The sequence below is a fragment of the Embiotoca jacksoni genome, unplaced genomic scaffold (genome assembly GCF_022577435.1).
Source record: "Embiotoca jacksoni isolate LCO1_2020_lvr unplaced genomic scaffold, fEmbJac1.0.p SCAF_110, whole genome shotgun sequence".
Classification (NCBI taxonomy): domain Eukaryota; kingdom Metazoa; phylum Chordata; class Actinopteri; family Embiotocidae; genus Embiotoca; species Embiotoca jacksoni.
This window is the reverse complement of record NW_027185242.1, coordinates 540,921-560,533: the sequence shown is the minus strand read 5'-3', so window position 1 is coordinate 560,533 and position 19,613 is coordinate 540,921. Positions and strand designations below refer to the sequence as shown.

Below are 19,613 nucleotides of genomic sequence, written 5' to 3'. Positions count from 1 at the left end.
ATTATAAAATATTATTATCGATTTAAATTTCACTTATTCAGTTCTTTATCTGTTAGCCCGGTCGCAAATTCCCTCTTTCACTTCACCATCAATAATCTGAAGGAGTTTGTACATTCTCATTCATATAAACATATCTGTCATTTAATCATTTACTGTGAGAAGTTATACAATAAATTATTTTTAATTAGACCCAACTGTGTTCTGGTGGTATCTTTCTGAATATATCAAAGAATTTGAGTTCCGATATGAGAATACCGATTTAGATTGACTGATTTTATATTGATTTTGAATTGATAATTTGTCCAATATTGGACTGGTACCCCTTCTAATAACGAGAGCAAGATTTAATCCTTACGAATTAAATTGACATCACGCTACATGGGTATAAACTGACAAAGGAGGACATTGATTGCTATTTTCGAGACGAATTATTCAAGATTTACGAGTTTAATAACAGTTTACTGATAATATGTGATTTTATTGAATTCATTCCTCTGTATTTTGAATTGCACATCATATTCATATTTTATGATTAAGATTCCCGACATATTTTCTGACCTATGAAAATATTCTGCTTGAAACCATGTCTAAAATAGTTTAAAATAAGATAATAATAACTACCACTTTACAATATTTTAAAATTGGCTTATTTTATATCATCATCACATCTATAACTGATAAATATGTAAGTGTAAATTAATCAACCCGAGACATAACATATTCTACATCAATAAAACCAGAAGAGCACAGACCTACACCAATAGTCCACTCTGTAGTATGTGTGAACCAGAGGATTGTTAGTACCCTTTAATGTGGACTGTGTTTGATCACTATTGAACTTTACTGGATTTTAATATGTATTTAATTAACCACATTTCCATTCTCCCAATGTTAATCGAAGTGTAAAATGACTTGTGGATTCACCCCATAGTTCGGTCAACCTTAACATTCAGTGGGTTATTCCCTGGCCAAAGCTGCACCCTTCTACCAAGTGAAAACCCGACCAATAACTTTTCAGTTCTGCAGATGACAAAGCAACAGACTGAAGACGACCTCCTTGGCAAAGTTAATAAGGTAAAATACCAAAAAACAAAGTACTTCATACAAGTAGCCTATAATTGAATTAAAATTAAATGAAAATGCATAAAAACAACTGTAATATTGTAAGGCCTCATCCTCGATATGTAAAGCACCCTAAGATGACCTATGTTGTGATCTGCTGCTCTATTAATACAACTGAATTGAAAATGACTCCAACACAGTTCAGTTAATCCAGTTACATTCTTCCACTGTTTCTTGGTAAATTGGGGCTACTAGTTGAATTGAAAGTCCTCACAAGGATATCAGGAACAACATGTGGGTGAGTTGAGGCCTGGTATCAACAAACAGACAGACTGGACCAAGTCCCGCCCCCGCTGTTGAGCTGTCAGTCAGGCGGTCGGGTGGAGCTCCTGATGAAGCCGGTGCTGATTGTGTAACCCAATGATCCTGGTGTGACATCTGGCATTTGGCCATAGCAACCACAGCAGTAGCTTCTGAAGGGAAAATCAAATCAATGCTCCATTGACTCTGTCAGAGGGCGATGGAAACCTAATTAAAGGCCCTACAGGCACAGCTGGTCATTTTATGCAGCCAAGCAGGAGGGGTCTAAAATCAAGCCAGTAATATGGACTATTGCTTTGTGCACTGAGGGAGGGCAGATAAAGCTTCAACTAGGAGGAGAAAACTTGGAAATGACTTACTAATTATGTGACATTACAATAGTGTACACGAAATTTGTTCATTACAGACAAAAACTTTGTCTTGGAGTTGTGGTATGAAGAATGGAAAACAAAAAAAATCAAGCCATGAGGAAAATACAGCGAACGCAAAGGACAGGCACAACACAAACAACACTTCACGATAGAGTTGGAAAATGACTTATGTTGCCGACCACAGTGCAAATGTACACAATATAATGAGAATTTGTGATGTGGAGCATAAAACTACAAATAGCCCATTAATAACTGAGTTCATGCGATGCCCTGTAGAAAGGATGAGTTTCATGTGTATGACAGTTGGTCTGATAGTGTTAAACAGACGGGAGCAAAGAAGAAGGTCAACTGTCACATCAACAAGTGCCAGTAGAAGGTTTCAGAGCTCCAGTCTCTGCTGGAGGATGATTTCAGTGTAGAAAAGCACCTTGAATTTAAATCTATATCCTATAAAAATGGTCAGGGAAAGACAAAGAGATTTGTGGGTCTGAACATTCTGCCCTCCACAGACACCCTCCGACTGTCAACACTCAAGAGCTCCACGCCATCTTCCACAATGGGTTGATATTTTCCAGACAGTTGATTGGTTGGTAGAAGGAGCTTTTATATCTTTTCACCTGTTATCTCAAACCTAGAGCAGGTTAGGTCTGGAGCATCCGTTACCATGACAATGTATTTCAGTAAGATGTGGACCAACTCCGTAGTCCTGAAAACCCAGAGGTAGCTAGTTAAATAGTAGTTCAGACCTCTGGTGCCTGCAGCACCTGCAGTGGACAAGATGGATTAAAGTGGCGATAGAGAACCAAATTAGTAAAGTCAAAGGGAACTGCAGAGTTAGGGTTAGTTAGTTAGTTAGTTAGTCAGTAAGTCAGTCAGTTAGTTAGTCATCATTACAAGTGAAACCTCACATTAGACATTTGATCTCCCTGCACTGTGACAGTTCAGTTACATCAGGACTGGAGACCAAAATATAAAACCTGTGCACACTGACTGTATCTGGACGTTTGAACTAGAGCACAGGCCTGCTATCTGTGTCCTGATTCCTTTCTGTTCTTATACACAGACCTGACACTCATATCCATCTCACCTTACTCTCGAGAAAAATAGAGAAAAGGGGAATTCCTTCAAGAAAAGGCCATTAAACCCCGAGGCTACTTTCTAAAATATCCACCTGAAGAAGCCTCCCGTAAGTTAGTCTGTAACAACTGAAAAGGCAAGATGAACAACCTTGGGCTCTAGAGATCACGGACATTTGGGAGAATTTTTAAATACACTTACCACCAAAATGAGATTTGAAAATTCCAGCATAAACACAATATTTTCACTTCCACCTGATCAAAACTGTAAATTAGAGGGTGAATAACAGCCTTATAACAATGAAGTTAGTGAACATGTTCTAAATACTCTAAGATGTGACATTATCAAATTTGATGCAACAAAAACAACAACACTGCATCCATTCTAGTCATAGTAACAGTAGTCTGAACTGAATGTGGTATGCTTGGTGGCTTTGAAAAATGGTAGTTGTGCTTTTAGAACAGATGCAGCCTGCACTGGAACAGACAACCACGGCTTCAAATGTCATCATATACCATATGGTTTGTCATAATTTCTTGTGACAAAGCCTACTCAGATGATTTTCACGAGGGACTTTTACAGTGTTGCTGCTCACACTTTGTTAGATTGAGTCTACACAGCAGAGATGTCAGTCACTCATGCATGCAAGTACATGCAATTACATGCATGACACCCAACTCCCAAATGAAAAGCTGTACATGATGTTACATAGGATGGTCCATGAAACGGCGGTGCTTACAGTGAACTTGAATGTCCAGGCCTCCCTGATGGCTCAGCAGCATCTTCATGTTGAGAGCAGCAGAAGCAGGCCAAGTATGAAAGGCCCACCATAAACAAATATCACTGCTCTCTGTCAGAAAGGCTGATATTGATGGCACTGGTTGGGGTTGGCACTGCTGGCGTGGGAGAAAGGAGTGGGGTGGGGGCATTGTGCCGTCGGGAGACAATCGATGTTCACATCCTGTGAACCCAGCATGTAACACGGTAGAGCACTCCCAACACAGGCAGAACCACAACACAAAGCCACAGAGAGACCAACACAGGACAGCAGAGGGGATGTGGACTGGAGTTTGGGATCGGCACAAAAGGACCTCCACACATCTCGATGGGGTAGCCATACAGACAGAGTCGATTCCCTGGACGCTTATATAAACAGGATGAAGAGCATCAAGAGGCCCAGAGGAAACCCATACCAGTGATATGTAAGTGCTGCAGAAACAGTTGATGCAGTCAATTAAGACATGGTATTTGTACAGCTTGTGTAACATTATTCTCTCAGATGACCGAAACAGTGATGTGCCACATTGTTGTTTTAGTTATTGGGAAGAGACAGAAATGCTTCCAGCTAAATTTCTGCGCTTCTAACAAAAAGCGGACCACACAGTGTATTTCAGGAAAATCTAACATCATATCAAATGTTCATGTTAACTCTCTGTATTATATGAAAGTCTCAGTCACACTTAGACCCTGAAAATGACAGAAGAGTGTGGGTTAAACAACAGCATACCAAAAAAATGGAGCTAAGTCATCTGCTTATTAAAGAAATATCTTTGAGCCTCAGACTGGTGTGTGATACAGTTATAAATGATGACAGAGATTATAGAGCCCTATATCCAAATCAAACTCCTCACATGATCTCAAATACAAGACCAAAACTGTACCTACAAATTCACATTCTATCAACGTGTCATCTGATCATTTTATTCCAATATACTACAATGAACTTTTTTTTTGTAGCAGTTCATGTGTAGATGTACTTGTAATGAAGGTGCATCACAATGTCAGACCAGTGTTTGGCATCTCTGTTATTCTCTTTGGTCTGATCAGAGGACAGAGCTTGTTTTTACGTAGGCTTTACAACATATGATTGACAGTTATATCCTTCAGTCAGACTGATGAACCGGGCACGCTTAACTGGACACGCACATGATTTGCTACAATGTCAGAGGTTGCTTTTAAAACTGGAAAAAAGAAAAACATTTTTTATTTTCTTTGCAACAAGTTATGTAAATAAGTTTGAATTATTTATCTCGGACATGTCACTGACATTGTGAGGTTTAAAATAGCATTACACCAACCTCTAGTTAGCTCACGGTTTCAGTATGTGTCTTAATAGACTCCCAGCATTTTTATTCTAGTGATATTCTATATTGTATATCCCATGTGCACATTGACACCATCTATGAATGTGTCCCAGAGTCAAGAACTGTTTGTCTTGGTACTCTATACCTCACAGCGCCACTGCTCATCACTAAGCCACAGTGTTGCCCTGGGTGACATGTCCCTTCATTACCATGATGAACACATGCATATATTTATACGCAATCTCACATACATGGTCCTGCTGTCAGAAATGCCCCTCAGATATCCCACCCACAATATACAGTTTTCCCTGTAAGCAGGTATAGATAATGGATGGTTTAAGATTTGACATACAACCCCGTTTCCAAAAAAAGTTGGGATGCTATGTAAAATTAAATAAAAACAGAATGTGATGATTTGCACTCATGTATATCCATATTTAACTGAAAATAGACCTAAGAAAACATCAAATGTTGAAACTGAGAAATTTTATTATTTTATGAAAAATATATGCTCATTTTGAATTTGATGGCAGCAACATGTCTCAATAAAGTTTAGACAGGGTCAACAAAAGACTGGAAGAGTTGTGTGACAAAAAAAACAAAACACTGGTGGAACATCTGACAACTAATCAGGTTACCGTGGCAACATATCAGTAACATGATTGGGTATAAAACGATGATTTCAGAGAGGCGGAGTCTCTCAGCAGTGAAGATGGGGAGAGGTTCACCACTCTGTGAAAGAGTTTTCACACAGAAAAATAGGGTTAAACTATTATGTTGCATGTGGAAATTGTGCAACAATCTAAGAATAATGTTCATGTCTGCATCCACAAATGCAGGTTAAAACTCTCCAAAGAAGAAACCAGATAGAAACATGATCCAGAAACACCGCCGCCTTCTCTGGACCGAGATCATTGAAGATGGACTGAGGTGAAGTGGAAAACTGTCCTGAGGTCTGATGGATCAAATCAAATTTCAGGGAAGGCCTTGATTATTTCAGCACTGCGAAACCACATTCTGCACGTATTTCTAAAGCATGGCTCCATAGTAGAAGAGTCCTGGTGATAAACTGGCCTCCTGCAGTCCAGGTAAGTGTCGGACAGCATTTCCCTTTCAAAGCTGCATAAACTGGTCTCCTCAGTTCCCAAATGTTTACAGAGCGTTGTTAAAAGAAGAGGTGATGCAACACAGTGGTGAATATGATCCTGTCGCAACTTTTTAGAGATGTGTTGCTAACATCAAATTCAAAATGAGAATATATTTTTCATAAAACAATCAAATTTCTGTTTCAACATTTGATATGTTGTCTTTGGTCTATTTGTAATTAAATATAGGTTTGCATGATTTACAAATCATTGCATTGTTTTTATTTACATTATATAGATCATCACAACTTTTTGGGAAACAGTTGCAGAAAAATATGATGGACTCGAATAGAAAACATTGAATTTACTATTATTAAGATATGGGAATGACATAAACTATAACTTTGTGTACTAACATTGACAATATAGTACATGATATATATCTTGAAAACCATTTTAACAAACCTTTAAGAAAATAAAATCACAATGTGGAACATTTGATTATTTTATAAAATTTAAATGACTACCGTTACTTTCTGATGCTTATCTGAAATTTACACTAAGGCATTGGACAAAAAAGAAAAATATTATAATCAATGAAAAATGAAAACGTTAGTTGTACCATTTGTTCACAGAAAAATAGGGTTAAACTATTATGTTGCATAAAAATGGAATGAGCTCCAAAAGTCATGTTATATTCTTTTATTTAACTGAAAGGGTTTAACAGATTGTATTGAAATGGTAGCAGTTACACTCGCACATGCTTTTCTAAAATGTGAATTATTTGTGCTTAAATAGTTTATGATTATTTTTGTACACATGTAAATGGGGAGGTTTAACCTGCCAAACTTTTTATTAGTGAGCAACCTGCTCCACCATCTGAGCAATAGGTCTGTCTTGACAAAGAGATCCTGATCTCACTGGGATCGATTTTATTAGGTGAAAGAAAAAAATGAAAATGCAGTGCGCAAATAAATGCTACAACAAGACTTGCTCCGGGCAGCTCATGAGCATTTAGCCTGTGTGTGTTGATGGAGGTAGCATTTAGTAGAAGCAGCTCAACATGACTGAAATCAAATAAAAATGCCTGTTTCAGCCCACAGTTTGCTCTGGTGTAATGGTGTTCTGGTGTAGTTGTTGCTTTGGTGTAGTTATGTTTTGGTGTAGTTGTGTTCTGGTGTAATTGTGTTCTGGTGTAGTTGTGTTCTGGCGTAGTTGTGTTCTGGTGTAGTTGTTGTTCTGGTGTAATTATGTTCTGGTGTAGTTGTGTTCTGGTGTAGTTGTGTTCTGGTGTAGTTGTGTTCTGGTGTAGTTATGTTCTGGTGTAGTTATGTTCTGGTGTAGTTGTGTTCTGGTGTAGTTGTTCTCTGGTGTAATTATTTTCTGGTGTAGTTATGTTCTGGTGTAGTTGTGCTCTGGTGTAGTTGTTGCTCTGGTGTAATTATGTTCTGTTGTAGTTGTGTTCTGGTAGTTGTTGCTCTAGTGTAATTATTTTCTGGTGTAGTTGTGTTCTGGTGTAGTTATGTTCTGGTGTAGTTGTGTTCTGGTGTAGTTGTGTTCTGGTAGTTGTTGCTCTGGTGTAATTATGTTCTGTTGTAGTTACGTCCTGGTGCAGTTATGTTCTGGTGTAGTTGTTGCTCTAGTGTAATTATTTTCTGGTGTAGTTATATTCTGGTGTAGTTGTGTTCTGGTGTAGTTGTGTTCTGGCGTAATTGTGTTCTGGTGTAGTTGTTGTTCTGGTGTAGTTATGCTCTGGCGTAATTGTGTTCTGGTGTAGTTGTTGTTCTGGTGTAGTTATGCTCTGGTGTAGTTGTGCTCTGGTGTAGTTGTGTTCTGGTGTAGTTATGCTCTGGTGTAGTTGTGCTCTGGTGTAGTTGTTGCTCTGGTGTAATTATGTTCTGTTGTAGTTGTGTTCTGGTGTAGTTGTTAGCTGTTGGGCTTTCTGTAACATGTTTCCAGGCTATCTGACTTCAGCCCACCTCCTGCTGCTTCATCGAGGCTTGTCCTGCACCAGCTCAGCCATCATGGCTAAGTTAGTTCGCAACAGTTACCTGGGAAAACCAGTAATGATATTTATTCTTGCATAATTTGCTGTTGCCCCAGTAACTATTGTGCCACACTATAACCAAGTCCAAATGTGCCAAGAATAACAATGCACACATGCAAACACATGTATGTTAGTGTTGACTGTGAGAACAAAAGGCTTACCTCTAGGTTTGGAAACATTGACTGCCTCCATACACCCGAGTTAACCCAGACAGTCTCACAGTTCTTCCTAGAAACAAACAGCTGTCGGCTATCTGTCAAAGATATTGCTCCAGATGTATCTTTGTTCATTTCTCACTTTTTTTCTAATACAATTATTCTCTGAATTGTCTATAAAAACTGTCGATACCACTTACCACACACCTTGACTTTCCATTTATAACAGTACAACAAGGAACCTTCAAATTTGGCTTTGAAGGTGGTTCATCGGTTGCAGATATTGATATTATGACCAGGTGAACTTGTGTTAGGCTGACCAGGGAAAAGCATCAACGCCAGGGAAGAAGCAGATCATAGAATCGCTCCAATTTAAAATGACTTACAACTTGAAGTCGATAGTGTGAAAGGAACAGTGAGGGAAGGTTGAGCATAAACAACCAGTCAGCTAATAAGAGGGTGCTGACCAGGATGAGCCACCAACCTTCAGCCGAGAGCTGAGTAATATTAGAATAGTATGACATCTTCATGGCAGTGCAGGTTCCACTTTCACCTCCACCTGGGGGAAAATAACGTTAGCATGCAGCAGTGGCTTGAATTAGTCCCATTTGAGACAAAACATAAAACTTGATTTTCAACTCACCTCCAGCTCGTACTGCAAAATGTCAAAATGGAGATTCCCTCTTCCCAGTTTCCAGCCAGTCTTGTGTTTTGGAAAGTCCTTTGGCTAAATCAACTGATGTGTGTGTTCTTAGGATTAAAATATAAAAAAAATCTATTAAATTTGTCGTCGTGTCTATGATCCCTCATGTTTGTCAAATTGTTTGTACTATTGACCAGGTATAATGTAGCACTGAGTTTGCTAAGTTGTTTCTATGCAGCAATCATTAGTTTAATTGTTGATAGATGTTATTTATTTTAGACAAAGTTTAAAAGTACATGAATTGTTGCTGTTGTATTTCCGTGAGCTTTTAAGCTGCTCGGTAAAGAAGGAACACGAGTTTCAGCTTCTCCCTCGTCTTGGTACAGTTTCAACAGGGTTCATAGTTTTGGCCTTTCTTTAAAGGTAAAAGTCAAGGAGTAAAAATCCTTGTGCACAGTAAGCACAACAGACCACTGTTTGTAGGTATGAATATAATTAAATAATCTATCTCTATATTGGATTTGGTCCGTGCAGTAATTTTGGTGTGGTGGACAAACCACTTCAGTACAACGTCATTCATCAAATGATGCCGCCAGCCTAAATTTTTTTTTTTTTTTCACACACACAGGACCATGAAGGAAGATGGCTGTCTGCCTCTGAATCTAACTGGACTTCCACTATCATTCAGTTTATCAATATCTTCAGTCAAATTTAAAGCAATCAACCTGTACAAGTCACGTTACGAAGACTCTTCAAAGGAAACCGTGACAGCTCGCAAACATTCATGTTAATATTACTGATATTAATGACATGGAAAGCAGAGCTAACATTAAATGTCAGGAGCCGCCACCTTTCGTTGGAGTGATGTTTTCCTATTGATTCATATTTAACTCTTCGCCAACATTTGTGTCGTTATTCCTTCAGAGCTCGAATTTCAGTGCATATATCTCCTGTTAAATCCAGGACAGAATAAAAATGAACGCTTCACTGTTTCCTGTAGTCTACAATGTTTACATCTACCTGTCGCTAATTTGCTCGCCCTGCTGTTACAGTGGTTCTGTTTTTAGCATTGTGGTCTTGAGGAGAAGGTTCTGGGTCCGAAGCTCGGCTGTAGTCTTTATGTGTGGAGTTTTCATGTTCTCCTGTTCTCCCTGTTCCAGGTGCTGTGGCTTCCTCCCACTGTCCGAACACATTCATGTTAACATCATTGGTGATTCTAATTGTCCACAGGTGCGACTGTAAGTGTGAGTGGTTGTTTATCTTTCTGTGTTGCGCCCCATGATGGACTGGACTTGCTGTCCAGGATGTACTCTGGGAGAGGCTCCTGCCCCCACGACCCTGTTCAGGATAAAGCGGGTATAAAAAAATGGATGGTAGGATTGTTTAATAACGTACCAAAGCTTGTGGGACTAATGAGTTGTATGTTCATGCAGTGTCTCCACAGTTTGAGTATGTGGCAGTGAAGCAGTGAGAAGCTGACCATGGGTGACTGGAACCTGCTGGGCAGCATCCTAGAAGAAGTCCACATTCATTCCACCATTGTGGGCAAGATCTGGCTCACAATCCTTTTCACCTTCCGCATGCTGATCCTGGGAGCGGCCGCAGAAGACGTATGGGACGATGAGCAGTCCGAGTTCATCTGCAACACTGACCAACCAGGCTGCAAGGCAGTCTGCTACGACCGAGCATTCCCCATCTCCCTCATTCGCTTCTGGGTCCTGCAGGTCATCTTCGTGTCTGCGCCCTCGCTGGTCTACATGGGCCACGCTCTTTACTGCATCCGTGCACTGGAAAAGGAGCGTCACCGCCGAAGGGCCCAGCTGAAGGAGGAGCTGGACGAGGCTGAGTTGGCGTTGGATGAACATAAACGTGTGGAGAGGGAGCTGAGGAGGCTGGACGAGCAGAGGAAGGTCAAGAAGGCTCCTCTGAGAGGCTCTTTGTTAAGAACCTACATCATCCATATCCTTACACGCTCGGTGGTGGAGGTCTGCTTCATCCTGGGCCAGTACATACTCTACGGCGTCCAACTGGAGCCACTCTACAAGTGCGAGAGACTGCCTTGCCCCAATAGCGTAGACTGTTACATCTCCAGGCCTACAGAGAAGACCATCTTCATGGTCTTCATGATTGCCATAGCTGGTGTGTCACTTTTCCTCAACATTCTGGAAATATCCCACTTAGGCATCCGGAAAATCAAACAGACGCTGTATGGCGAGAGGTACACAGAAGACGACAGTTTGATTTACAAGTCCAAGAAGAAGACATCATTACCACACCTCTGTGTGATGAGCAATGTATCACCTCACAATGGGCCTTTGACTCAGACCTTCAGAGTGATTCCAGAGGAGGACATGAAACCTCCTCATTACAACTGTGGGCTCAAAGTCAGCCAGGAAGCTATAAGACACAACAGCCTGTCTCATCTGGGACACAGTCAGACCAACTATATCTGTCCCCAGCCCAGGATGCCACTGCGGTGTGGCCAGAACTGTGCCATCCAAACGGCCCAAACCAACGATGGTTCCGAGGTTCGCGCAGCCACGATGGACCAGCACCCAGCCTGGACCTCTGTCACGTCTACTGTAGAAATAAATGCAACGAGCCACGAGGAAACCCAGGACGCAGAGCGTCCTCAGCCCAGCCATTTGGAAGCTCTGCTGTCCAGTAGCGCCATCAGGCCTCGTGCTATCAGCGATCTCAAGGAAGATGAGAGAAGGGAGTCGATAGGCAGCGAGCTGCAGTTCTCCAATCCGAGGAAGACCAGCTTCATGATCAGGCCGCCGTCGGACAGCTTGTCCTCCATGAGCGGCTGCACCAGTCCATCCTTACACACGTCCGAGGAGTCCGACGAGCTGGGCTCCCTGCAGGGGGACATGCCCATGATGCCCCCCCCCGGAGGCCGAAGAATGTCAATGGTGAGTAAAGAGGAGAGACTGTCTATGTGGCCCAATAACATAAAAATAAAATACGAATAACATAAATAACACACAAATAACACAAATAACATACAAATAAAACACGAATAACATACAAATAACACAAATAACACATGACTAACATACAAATAACACAAAGAACAGAGAAAGAACACAACACACAAATAACATACAAAGACAAAGAACACAACACACAAATAACATACAAATAACACAAATAGCATACAAATAACAAAAATAACATGACACACAAATAACATACAAATAACAAATAACAGACAAAGAACACAACACACAAGTAACATACAAATAACACGAATAACATACAAATAACATACAAATAACAAATAACACAAATAAGAGACAAAGAACACAACACACAAATAACATACAAATAACACGAATAACAAACAAATAACATACAAATAGCATACAAATAACAAAAATAACACGACACAAATAACATACAAATAACAAATAACACAAATAACAGACAAAGAACACAACACACAAATAACATACAAATAACACGAATAACAAAAATAACATACAAATAACACAACACACAAATAGCACGAATAACATATAAATAACATAAATAAGACAAATAACATACAAAGAACATACAAATAAGATAAATAACATACAAAAAACACAACATGCAAATAACATACAAATAACACGAATAACATACTAATAAAACACGAATAACAGAAATAACACACTAATAAAAGAAATAACACTTGAATAACACAAAGAACAACACACAAATAACATACAAATAACGCACGAATAACACACAAATAACATACAAATAAAATAAATAACACACAAATGACATACAAATAACACACAAATAACACAACACAAATAACATACAAATAACACACGAATAACATACAAATAACACAACACACAAATAACATACAAATAACATCAATTAACATACAAATAACATAAATAACACATAAAACATAGAAATGAAACAGAAATAACACACAAGACTAGTCCTGAACATCAGAGGTTTTCCATCACAGGCTGAACCTGGTAATCTGAGAACTACTTATCCCCACGTGGGCTTTATCTGTGTCTCACACTCTCACACACACACTCTCTCTCACTCACACTCACACACACACACACACACACACACACACACACACACACACACACACACACACACTCACTCACTCACTCACTCACTCACTCACTCACACACACTGATCAGGATGAATCCCGTCACATTAGCAGCTTCTGCTCAATCAGTGTTGTTGTTCAAAGTAAAGAGAAGAAATCACTCGACGGAGACTTCGGACAAAACGCAACCGTTTAAAAACCAAACCAGCAGCAACAATACGATGAGACGAAGGTGCTGCTGTTCTGAAAACCTGACGCTCATCTGCATTTCTCACTCATACTTGAATTATAGTTGATGAGATTAGAGAAATATTACAACCAGGAAAATATGTCAATCATCGATATGATTGATAAATATATTTGATAACATGATGATAGGAATAAGATTGATATAACTAGTCAATCAGAAACATACATATCTACAGAGGGGACTCGTACTCTATGATAATAGATAATAATTATAGTTCATAAAGTGCTCATGGAGTTCTTTGTGTGGGTGAAAAACGTGGCCGTGCTTTAAAAGCTGTCTGTTTGTGTTTTCCAGAGTATGTTTCTGGATATCTCGTCCATCATGAAGAAGTGAGGAGGCTGGAGGAGCGTTGAACAGCTCAGCTGGGTCACACAAGGGAGGAACTGTATCAGTGATCCAGCCATCAACATCCATCCAACGCTTAAGTCACATGGGACCAAAAGCAGGCGGTCCGCCATGATGAGGCAGCGGCCGTATGTTTTGGATTTAAAGCACCTTACAATGTCTACATGTGTGAAACATGGGGACATCATTCAATGTGTTAGCCACATTTTTAAGAAACAACATTATGAACCACGGAGCGTACACCTCAAAGCATCTGTTTGCTTCTGAAACATGGACTGAAACTTCCAATACTTTTTCTAAATCAAAGACTGGATTAGAATCTGTGTGTATAGTAATTTATATACAGTCATTTCATGGAAGATTATGATACTTTCTATTATATTCAGATTAAATGCTTCATAATTAAACAGCAAACATTTTGCCAACAGACATTTCATCAAAATCTCCACACAAACTCCACGCTGTGGAATTCTCATGCTTATGTTTTATTTCTCAACAAGAATTGCCTCGACAAAATGCTGTTTTTTTTTCATATCAAATAAACAAGACATGGTATGTTGCACAATATTTACGAAAAAACTAAAGAAAACAGGTCATTTCAACATTCAGGATAAAAAAAAAAATGGAACGCAAAAATGCTAAATCTGCATATAACAGTCATGTTGCAGGTACTCAAAGGATGACGTAAAAAAAAAGTCTCACCAAAATGTATAAATACGATGATGTAATTACTGTAAAAAGTTAGAAACACTGCTACAGAAACAGTCTACAGGTGTAACGTACAGTCCTCACCCAAAGAAGAGGTATGCTGAATCGTCCAGGTAGATAAGTGTCAAGAGTCTGTTCAACCTTCAGAATCACAAGCTGAGACTCAATGAATGAATTCTGTAAACGGACTGATTAAAAAGGTTCTTCCTTGAGTGTGCCACCATGTAACTGCCAACTGAAGGCATTTGATTCCAAAATACAAACTCCAAACACCTCTTCCTGTGTACCCAGTGCTCAAGGTTTACACAATAACGGTTGTGCTCATGTTAGCGCTGCATAGCCTCGTTGGAAAGTCAAGCACTCAAAGTGCAGTTTTACAGTAATTCAAGCAACAATTCAAAGCAGTAGAGAAGTAAACTTCAGTTTTTGATTCCATATGAATGACACCATACAGAGTGAACCACTGGATCATCTGCTGTAGTGACACCAAAGTCTGCAGGTGGCATTAATATGTTCCTTTAAATTATATTGATCATATTTGGAATTTATAAATGCACTGATGTTAAATATGCTCCGTGTTAACTCCTGCTGCCAGAAATGGGTACGGTTGCTGTTATATGTGCAGAATATGGAAAAGTAATATGGCATATTGAAATCAGAAATTTCTCTTTTTCTTAAACTCCTGACATCCTCAAAACTGTGAAATATGACTATTCTTCAAAATGTGTCCATGTTGTGCCGTGACATCTGAAACATATAGAGAATTAAATTGTTCACTTCAGTGAAGTGCAGCCTTCAATATGAAACCAACATCAGGTGTTGGATCACCGAGAGGAGGAGCTGAGTCTTCTCAATAAACCTAAACAGACAAATCAAAGCACAGAATCTTTTCATGGCATTCCTTCATCTGTGTTGTGTTTGAAAAAAATTACATATTGTGCACAACAGTGCAAAATTATTAGCAAATCAATGTTTTGAAGCTACACTTTCTTGGCAATTTTGATGCTGTTTTGTCTACAATGGATTAAATGCTACAAAATGGTTTGATGTTTCATTTTGAAATTTACTCAGAAATAATTAATGGGGGGGGGGGCATGTGAAAATCCCCTTCATCGAAGAGGACACTTCCACGAGCGTTTAAAAATGGAGCGGAAAATTGAAAGAAATATGTTATGAATCAAATAAGCATATGAATAAATACAGAAAAAATATATGATGTAACCATGAAGCTGTGAAATACTCCAATACATATTCTAATTAGAAATTATTATTTTCAACAAAACAAATCATTACAAGTTACATTTTCATTCCAACAGCTTTTATTTATTTGTTTTTTAATAAAACTTTTTTCGGTTATTTCACAGTTTCATGGTTAACTAGATTGTTCATATTTACTGAGATGACTTGTTTTAAATATTGAACACTGGGTCTCCATGTTTCCAGAGGGGAGGTGTACTTCAGCTTCATGTTTATGACACTGTCAGAATGCAGTTGGACTCCAGTTAAATTCTCTCCTTGGTTCTTTTGGAGGATATTTTAGCCTCTTTAACCTCTAAGGCAAGAAATTGTAGCTGCACTTGTCAGATTTTCTCACTAAGTCAACAATTTTAACTTATGTAAATAAAGAGCTTTATCAACTTTTCTATACAAATTAATTATCAGACTTAATCCTATCTTTACAAAATGAAAAAAAAACAAAAGAACATGTAATAAATTGTAAACATACTCACAGCCTTTAAATTAAAATATTACAACTTCAATAAGTACGTGTGACTTGTAAACCATTCATGAAATTGTCAACATTCACCAACAAGAGTTCAAATAAATAAACGGTTCAAATGAAAGAATTAAAGAAACCAATGAAAACCAGCTGAGCGCCGTTCTTCAGTGTACATTGAACATGTAGTACATTCAAATGAAATGATTATTTTAAAACAGTGTAATATTGTTGAGGATCAGTTCACTTTCAATGGTTTAAATTCATTTTTGTCACCTGTGGAAACTGCTGTTTTCTACTGATCCACACAGTTCCGTTTAAATGTGCCCATTCTGAAGTCTCTCCACTTTAACCCTGGTGGACAAAGATGTCCAAACACATCCAGCTTTGAACGCCGTGGACAAACTCCAGCAGCAGCAGCAGCAGCAGCAGCAACACTCTCCCCGGCCACGTGCCGAACCATCGACTTTTCTACAGATGAATTTGGCATCTCTCTAAATCAATAATGTGCCAGTGTGTTTGTTGGGAGCATTGAACTTCATACTGTACTCTATTACGGATACTGATCTGGAAGTAGAATTGATCATGTGCTTCGTGTTTCTACAAACTTACATACGATGTGTAAATGTTAACATGTCGGTGTCTTCCACCAACATCTGAACCAAACAGAAGAGAAACATCTGTGTTCTACAACACAACAACAGTGGCGGTAAATATGAGACAATAAATACATGACTCAAAAAGAAGGAACTGTCCTGCTGTGATTTGTTTCATGTGTTGATCCAATGACCACAGCAGTGTTTAAACTGAAGCCCAGCGAACATGGATTATACACGCTATTGATCCAAAACAGTATGACCTCTCAGATGAAGCCAGTAATGATTATCTTTATCAACATCATGTTTAATACATCTCTTCTTGTAGTCGCCAGATTGGTATGACCTGGAACAACCTTGACAAGGACCAGATGATAAACGGGTCAGAGCGTGTCTGTCTCAACAGGGGGGGGGGGGGGACGACGACATTCACAGGCTGTCTGAGGAGGCAAGTCATCATGTTTTTGCTCATCATGTATTTTTTACATAACTAACCTTAATTCTAGCATATTGAAGTGTTATAGCATTTCTACCTTCCATTCATTTCACTTTAGAATCACATACAGAACATAAATCAACTACAGATGCTTGAGAACATAAATCTATTAGTGAACTGTAAGTCTGTGATGTTTCCCTTCAAAGACCTGCTAAAACCTTCATGACTGGAAATGACTACAACAAATTCTTTGGAAAGGTTTAGGAGCCTCATGTTTGGTGAACATAAAGAAAAGAAAGGCAATGGCACTAATTCATGTCAATAAAAATGATGATTTCCTATATTATAAGCAAATGTTCTCTCCAGGAACCTGAAACTTCTGCATGTTGATTCTCATAAACAGATTGACTTAAATCAAGAAACACATCACAGAAATGGAACTGAACACCAGTGTGGTCCTTTCATCGACATCAGTGATTGGACTGAAGTACCAGTGTCACAATGAGCACGCGCATATGAAATACCAGGCGTCGCCTGTAGGAGGAGCCGGGGAGCTGTTACTGTAATGTAGTTCAGTCTCTCAACACAAAATTAAAAAAGGCAGAAGAGATGTGAAGAAACAAAGAAAGAAAAACTGAAGTCTGACAGAAGAAACGTTGCATAATGACAGTTAATTATACAAATACACACCTTTGGTAACATTTTACTTTAAAGTCCTGTTTCACTCAACAATTACGACATCACCTGAACTGATGGCTGGTTTTACAGTCTGCGAGGGTCTGTGTGAACCTTTACAAATATCTCTGTAAAGTAGACAGTCAGGATAAACTTAAAGAAAATGTATCTAACAAGCTAACTGATCAACATGTATGGCCTTTATCTCACCTGTACACAAGAGAAACGTCCAGTCCGACAGACCATGTTCAGCTTTCTGAAGATTCAAATTGTTCAAACAATAATCAAACGCAGCAGGTTTTTAATACCTTGTCAGAGAAATGTGGACATTTAAACTGCGGTGGTTTCAACAGACTGCTGCGAAGCCACCACATTCACTGTCAATAAATATTAACATGAACACTATCACTGAAAATAAACTCGACAGTTCAGCTGTAGTTTGTTAACAAACCTCCACAAACATGGAATACGACAAATCATTTAAACTCCAGATCATTTCAGGAATGATGTCATGTAGTCTCCTTAAAGTCAGAATGATGTCATGTCCATTCATGTCTGGGTTTACCTTGTCATCAGATATATTTCATCATTAACACTCGGACACAATCCGTCATGTTCTCGTCTCATCATCAGACACGAAGCAAATAAGAAAATAATAATATCGTAATAATAAATTGTTGATGGCTTCTTTCAATAAACCACGAAGGGATGAAAATTAAAACATTGATTTCAGTTAAATTAAATATTAATTATTTACCACATCAATTGTATGCACTAAAGTAATTGTGAAGAGCAGGACTGTAAAGTAAAGGGCATGTCCATGTTAAGAAGGTTATTACTGTACATTCTGTTGAATTCCTGAGTAGAAACTCCCATGATGCACCTGGGAGGGAGGGATTTCTGACAGAAAGAAGTCAGATGAAACAGAGAGAGCTGCCAGTGCTTCTGTTGTACACCACTCCACAAATACCTGTTGAACAGTATTGCTAATAAGAAAACACTTGCATCATCCATTACAAAGAAGAGGAAGAAAAAATACTTCATATCCAAGTATACCGAAGTATGAATGTTTTACAGACAGACCTGTCTGTCATCGCTCCCCAACAACAGACCTGTCTGTCATCGCTCCCTAACAACAGACCTGTCTGTCATCGCTCCCCAACAACAGACCTGTCTGTCATCGCTCCCTAACAACAGACCTGTCTGTCATCGCTCCCTAACAACAGTCCCGTCTGCTCTGCTCCTCTGTCGTACATTTCTCAGTCATTTCCTGACAGAAATCCACCATCACAGCCGGGCTATATACTTCCTCAGTGGATCCCATTACGAGTGGACCCTCCGGGTTCTCCTGCCCCACACCTGACACCTCCACCTGACCACCAGCTTCACTTTGTTGTGAAACAGGTGACCTGGGTGGGAAAGAGCCCTGGTCAGGGGAAGGTGACGGTGGTGTGGATGTGAGGTCGATGCTGGTGGAGAAGGGAGCTGGCTGGCTGCTCTGCACCTCCCGACAAACTTGCTGGGAGAGGAAAGAGAGGTTCTGCCACAGCTCAGACATACAAACCTTCAGCTGGTTCCGCTCGCACAGCAGCTTCTCCTTCTCACGAACCTGAGATCATTAGACACAGTATGATTACATTAGCACGACACTCCTCAGTGAGCTCATCAGGTTTTAGGTATCACTATTTCACAGATTATCTCCAGCAGCTTCAGTCCTATTAGTATTTAACAGATTATCTCTAGCAGCTTCAGTAATATTACTATTTCACAGATTATCTCTAGCAGCTTCAGTAATATTACTATTTCACAGGTTATCTCTAGTAGGTTCAGTAATATTACTATTTAACAGATTATCTCTAGGAGCTTCAGTAATATTAGTATTTCACAGATTATCTCTAGCAGCTTCAGTAATATTACTATTTAACAGATTATCTCTAGCAGCTTCAGTAATATTACTATTTAACAGAT

General features: G+C 39.2%; 2 protein-coding genes across 3 annotated transcripts in view; one reads left to right on the top strand and one right to left on the bottom strand.

Annotated features, from left to right (window-relative positions):
- Positions 1–10,279: 10,279 nt before the first annotated feature.
- On the top strand, positions 10,280–13,544 carry LOC138194644 (gap junction alpha-10 protein-like). Its single transcript, XM_069143543.1, has 2 exons — positions 10,280–11,760; positions 13,463–13,544. The coding sequence occupies exons 1-2, from the start codon at positions 10,327–10,329 to the stop codon at positions 13,499–13,501; spliced, it is 1,473 nt and encodes a 490-aa protein (XP_068999644.1). The 5' UTR covers positions 10,280–10,326; the 3' UTR covers positions 13,502–13,544.
- Positions 13,545–13,977: 433 nt separating this feature from the next.
- LOC138194641 (transcription regulator protein BACH2-like) overlaps positions 13,978–19,613 on the bottom strand; it is a 32,661-nt gene continuing 27,025 nt past the window's right edge. For both annotated transcript variants that reach the window (XM_069143541.1, XM_069143540.1), the window contains one exon: positions 13,978–19,254. In XM_069143541.1, coding sequence (XP_068999642.1) covers positions 18,862–19,254 — 393 coding nt within the window. In that variant the 3' untranslated portion in view covers positions 13,978–18,861. The remainder of the gene's footprint in view (positions 19,255–19,613) is intronic.

Excerpts from the sequence above, each read along its gene's own strand:
- LOC138194644 (XM_069143543.1), top strand. The coding sequence starts at position 10,327 with ATGGGTGACTGGAACCTGCTGGGCAGCATCCTAGAAGAAGTCCACATT. Across the intron at positions 11,761-13,462 it reads GAGGCCGAAGAATGTCAATG|AGTATGTTTCTGGATATCTC; the intron begins GTGAGTAAAGAG and ends TGTGTTTTCCAG.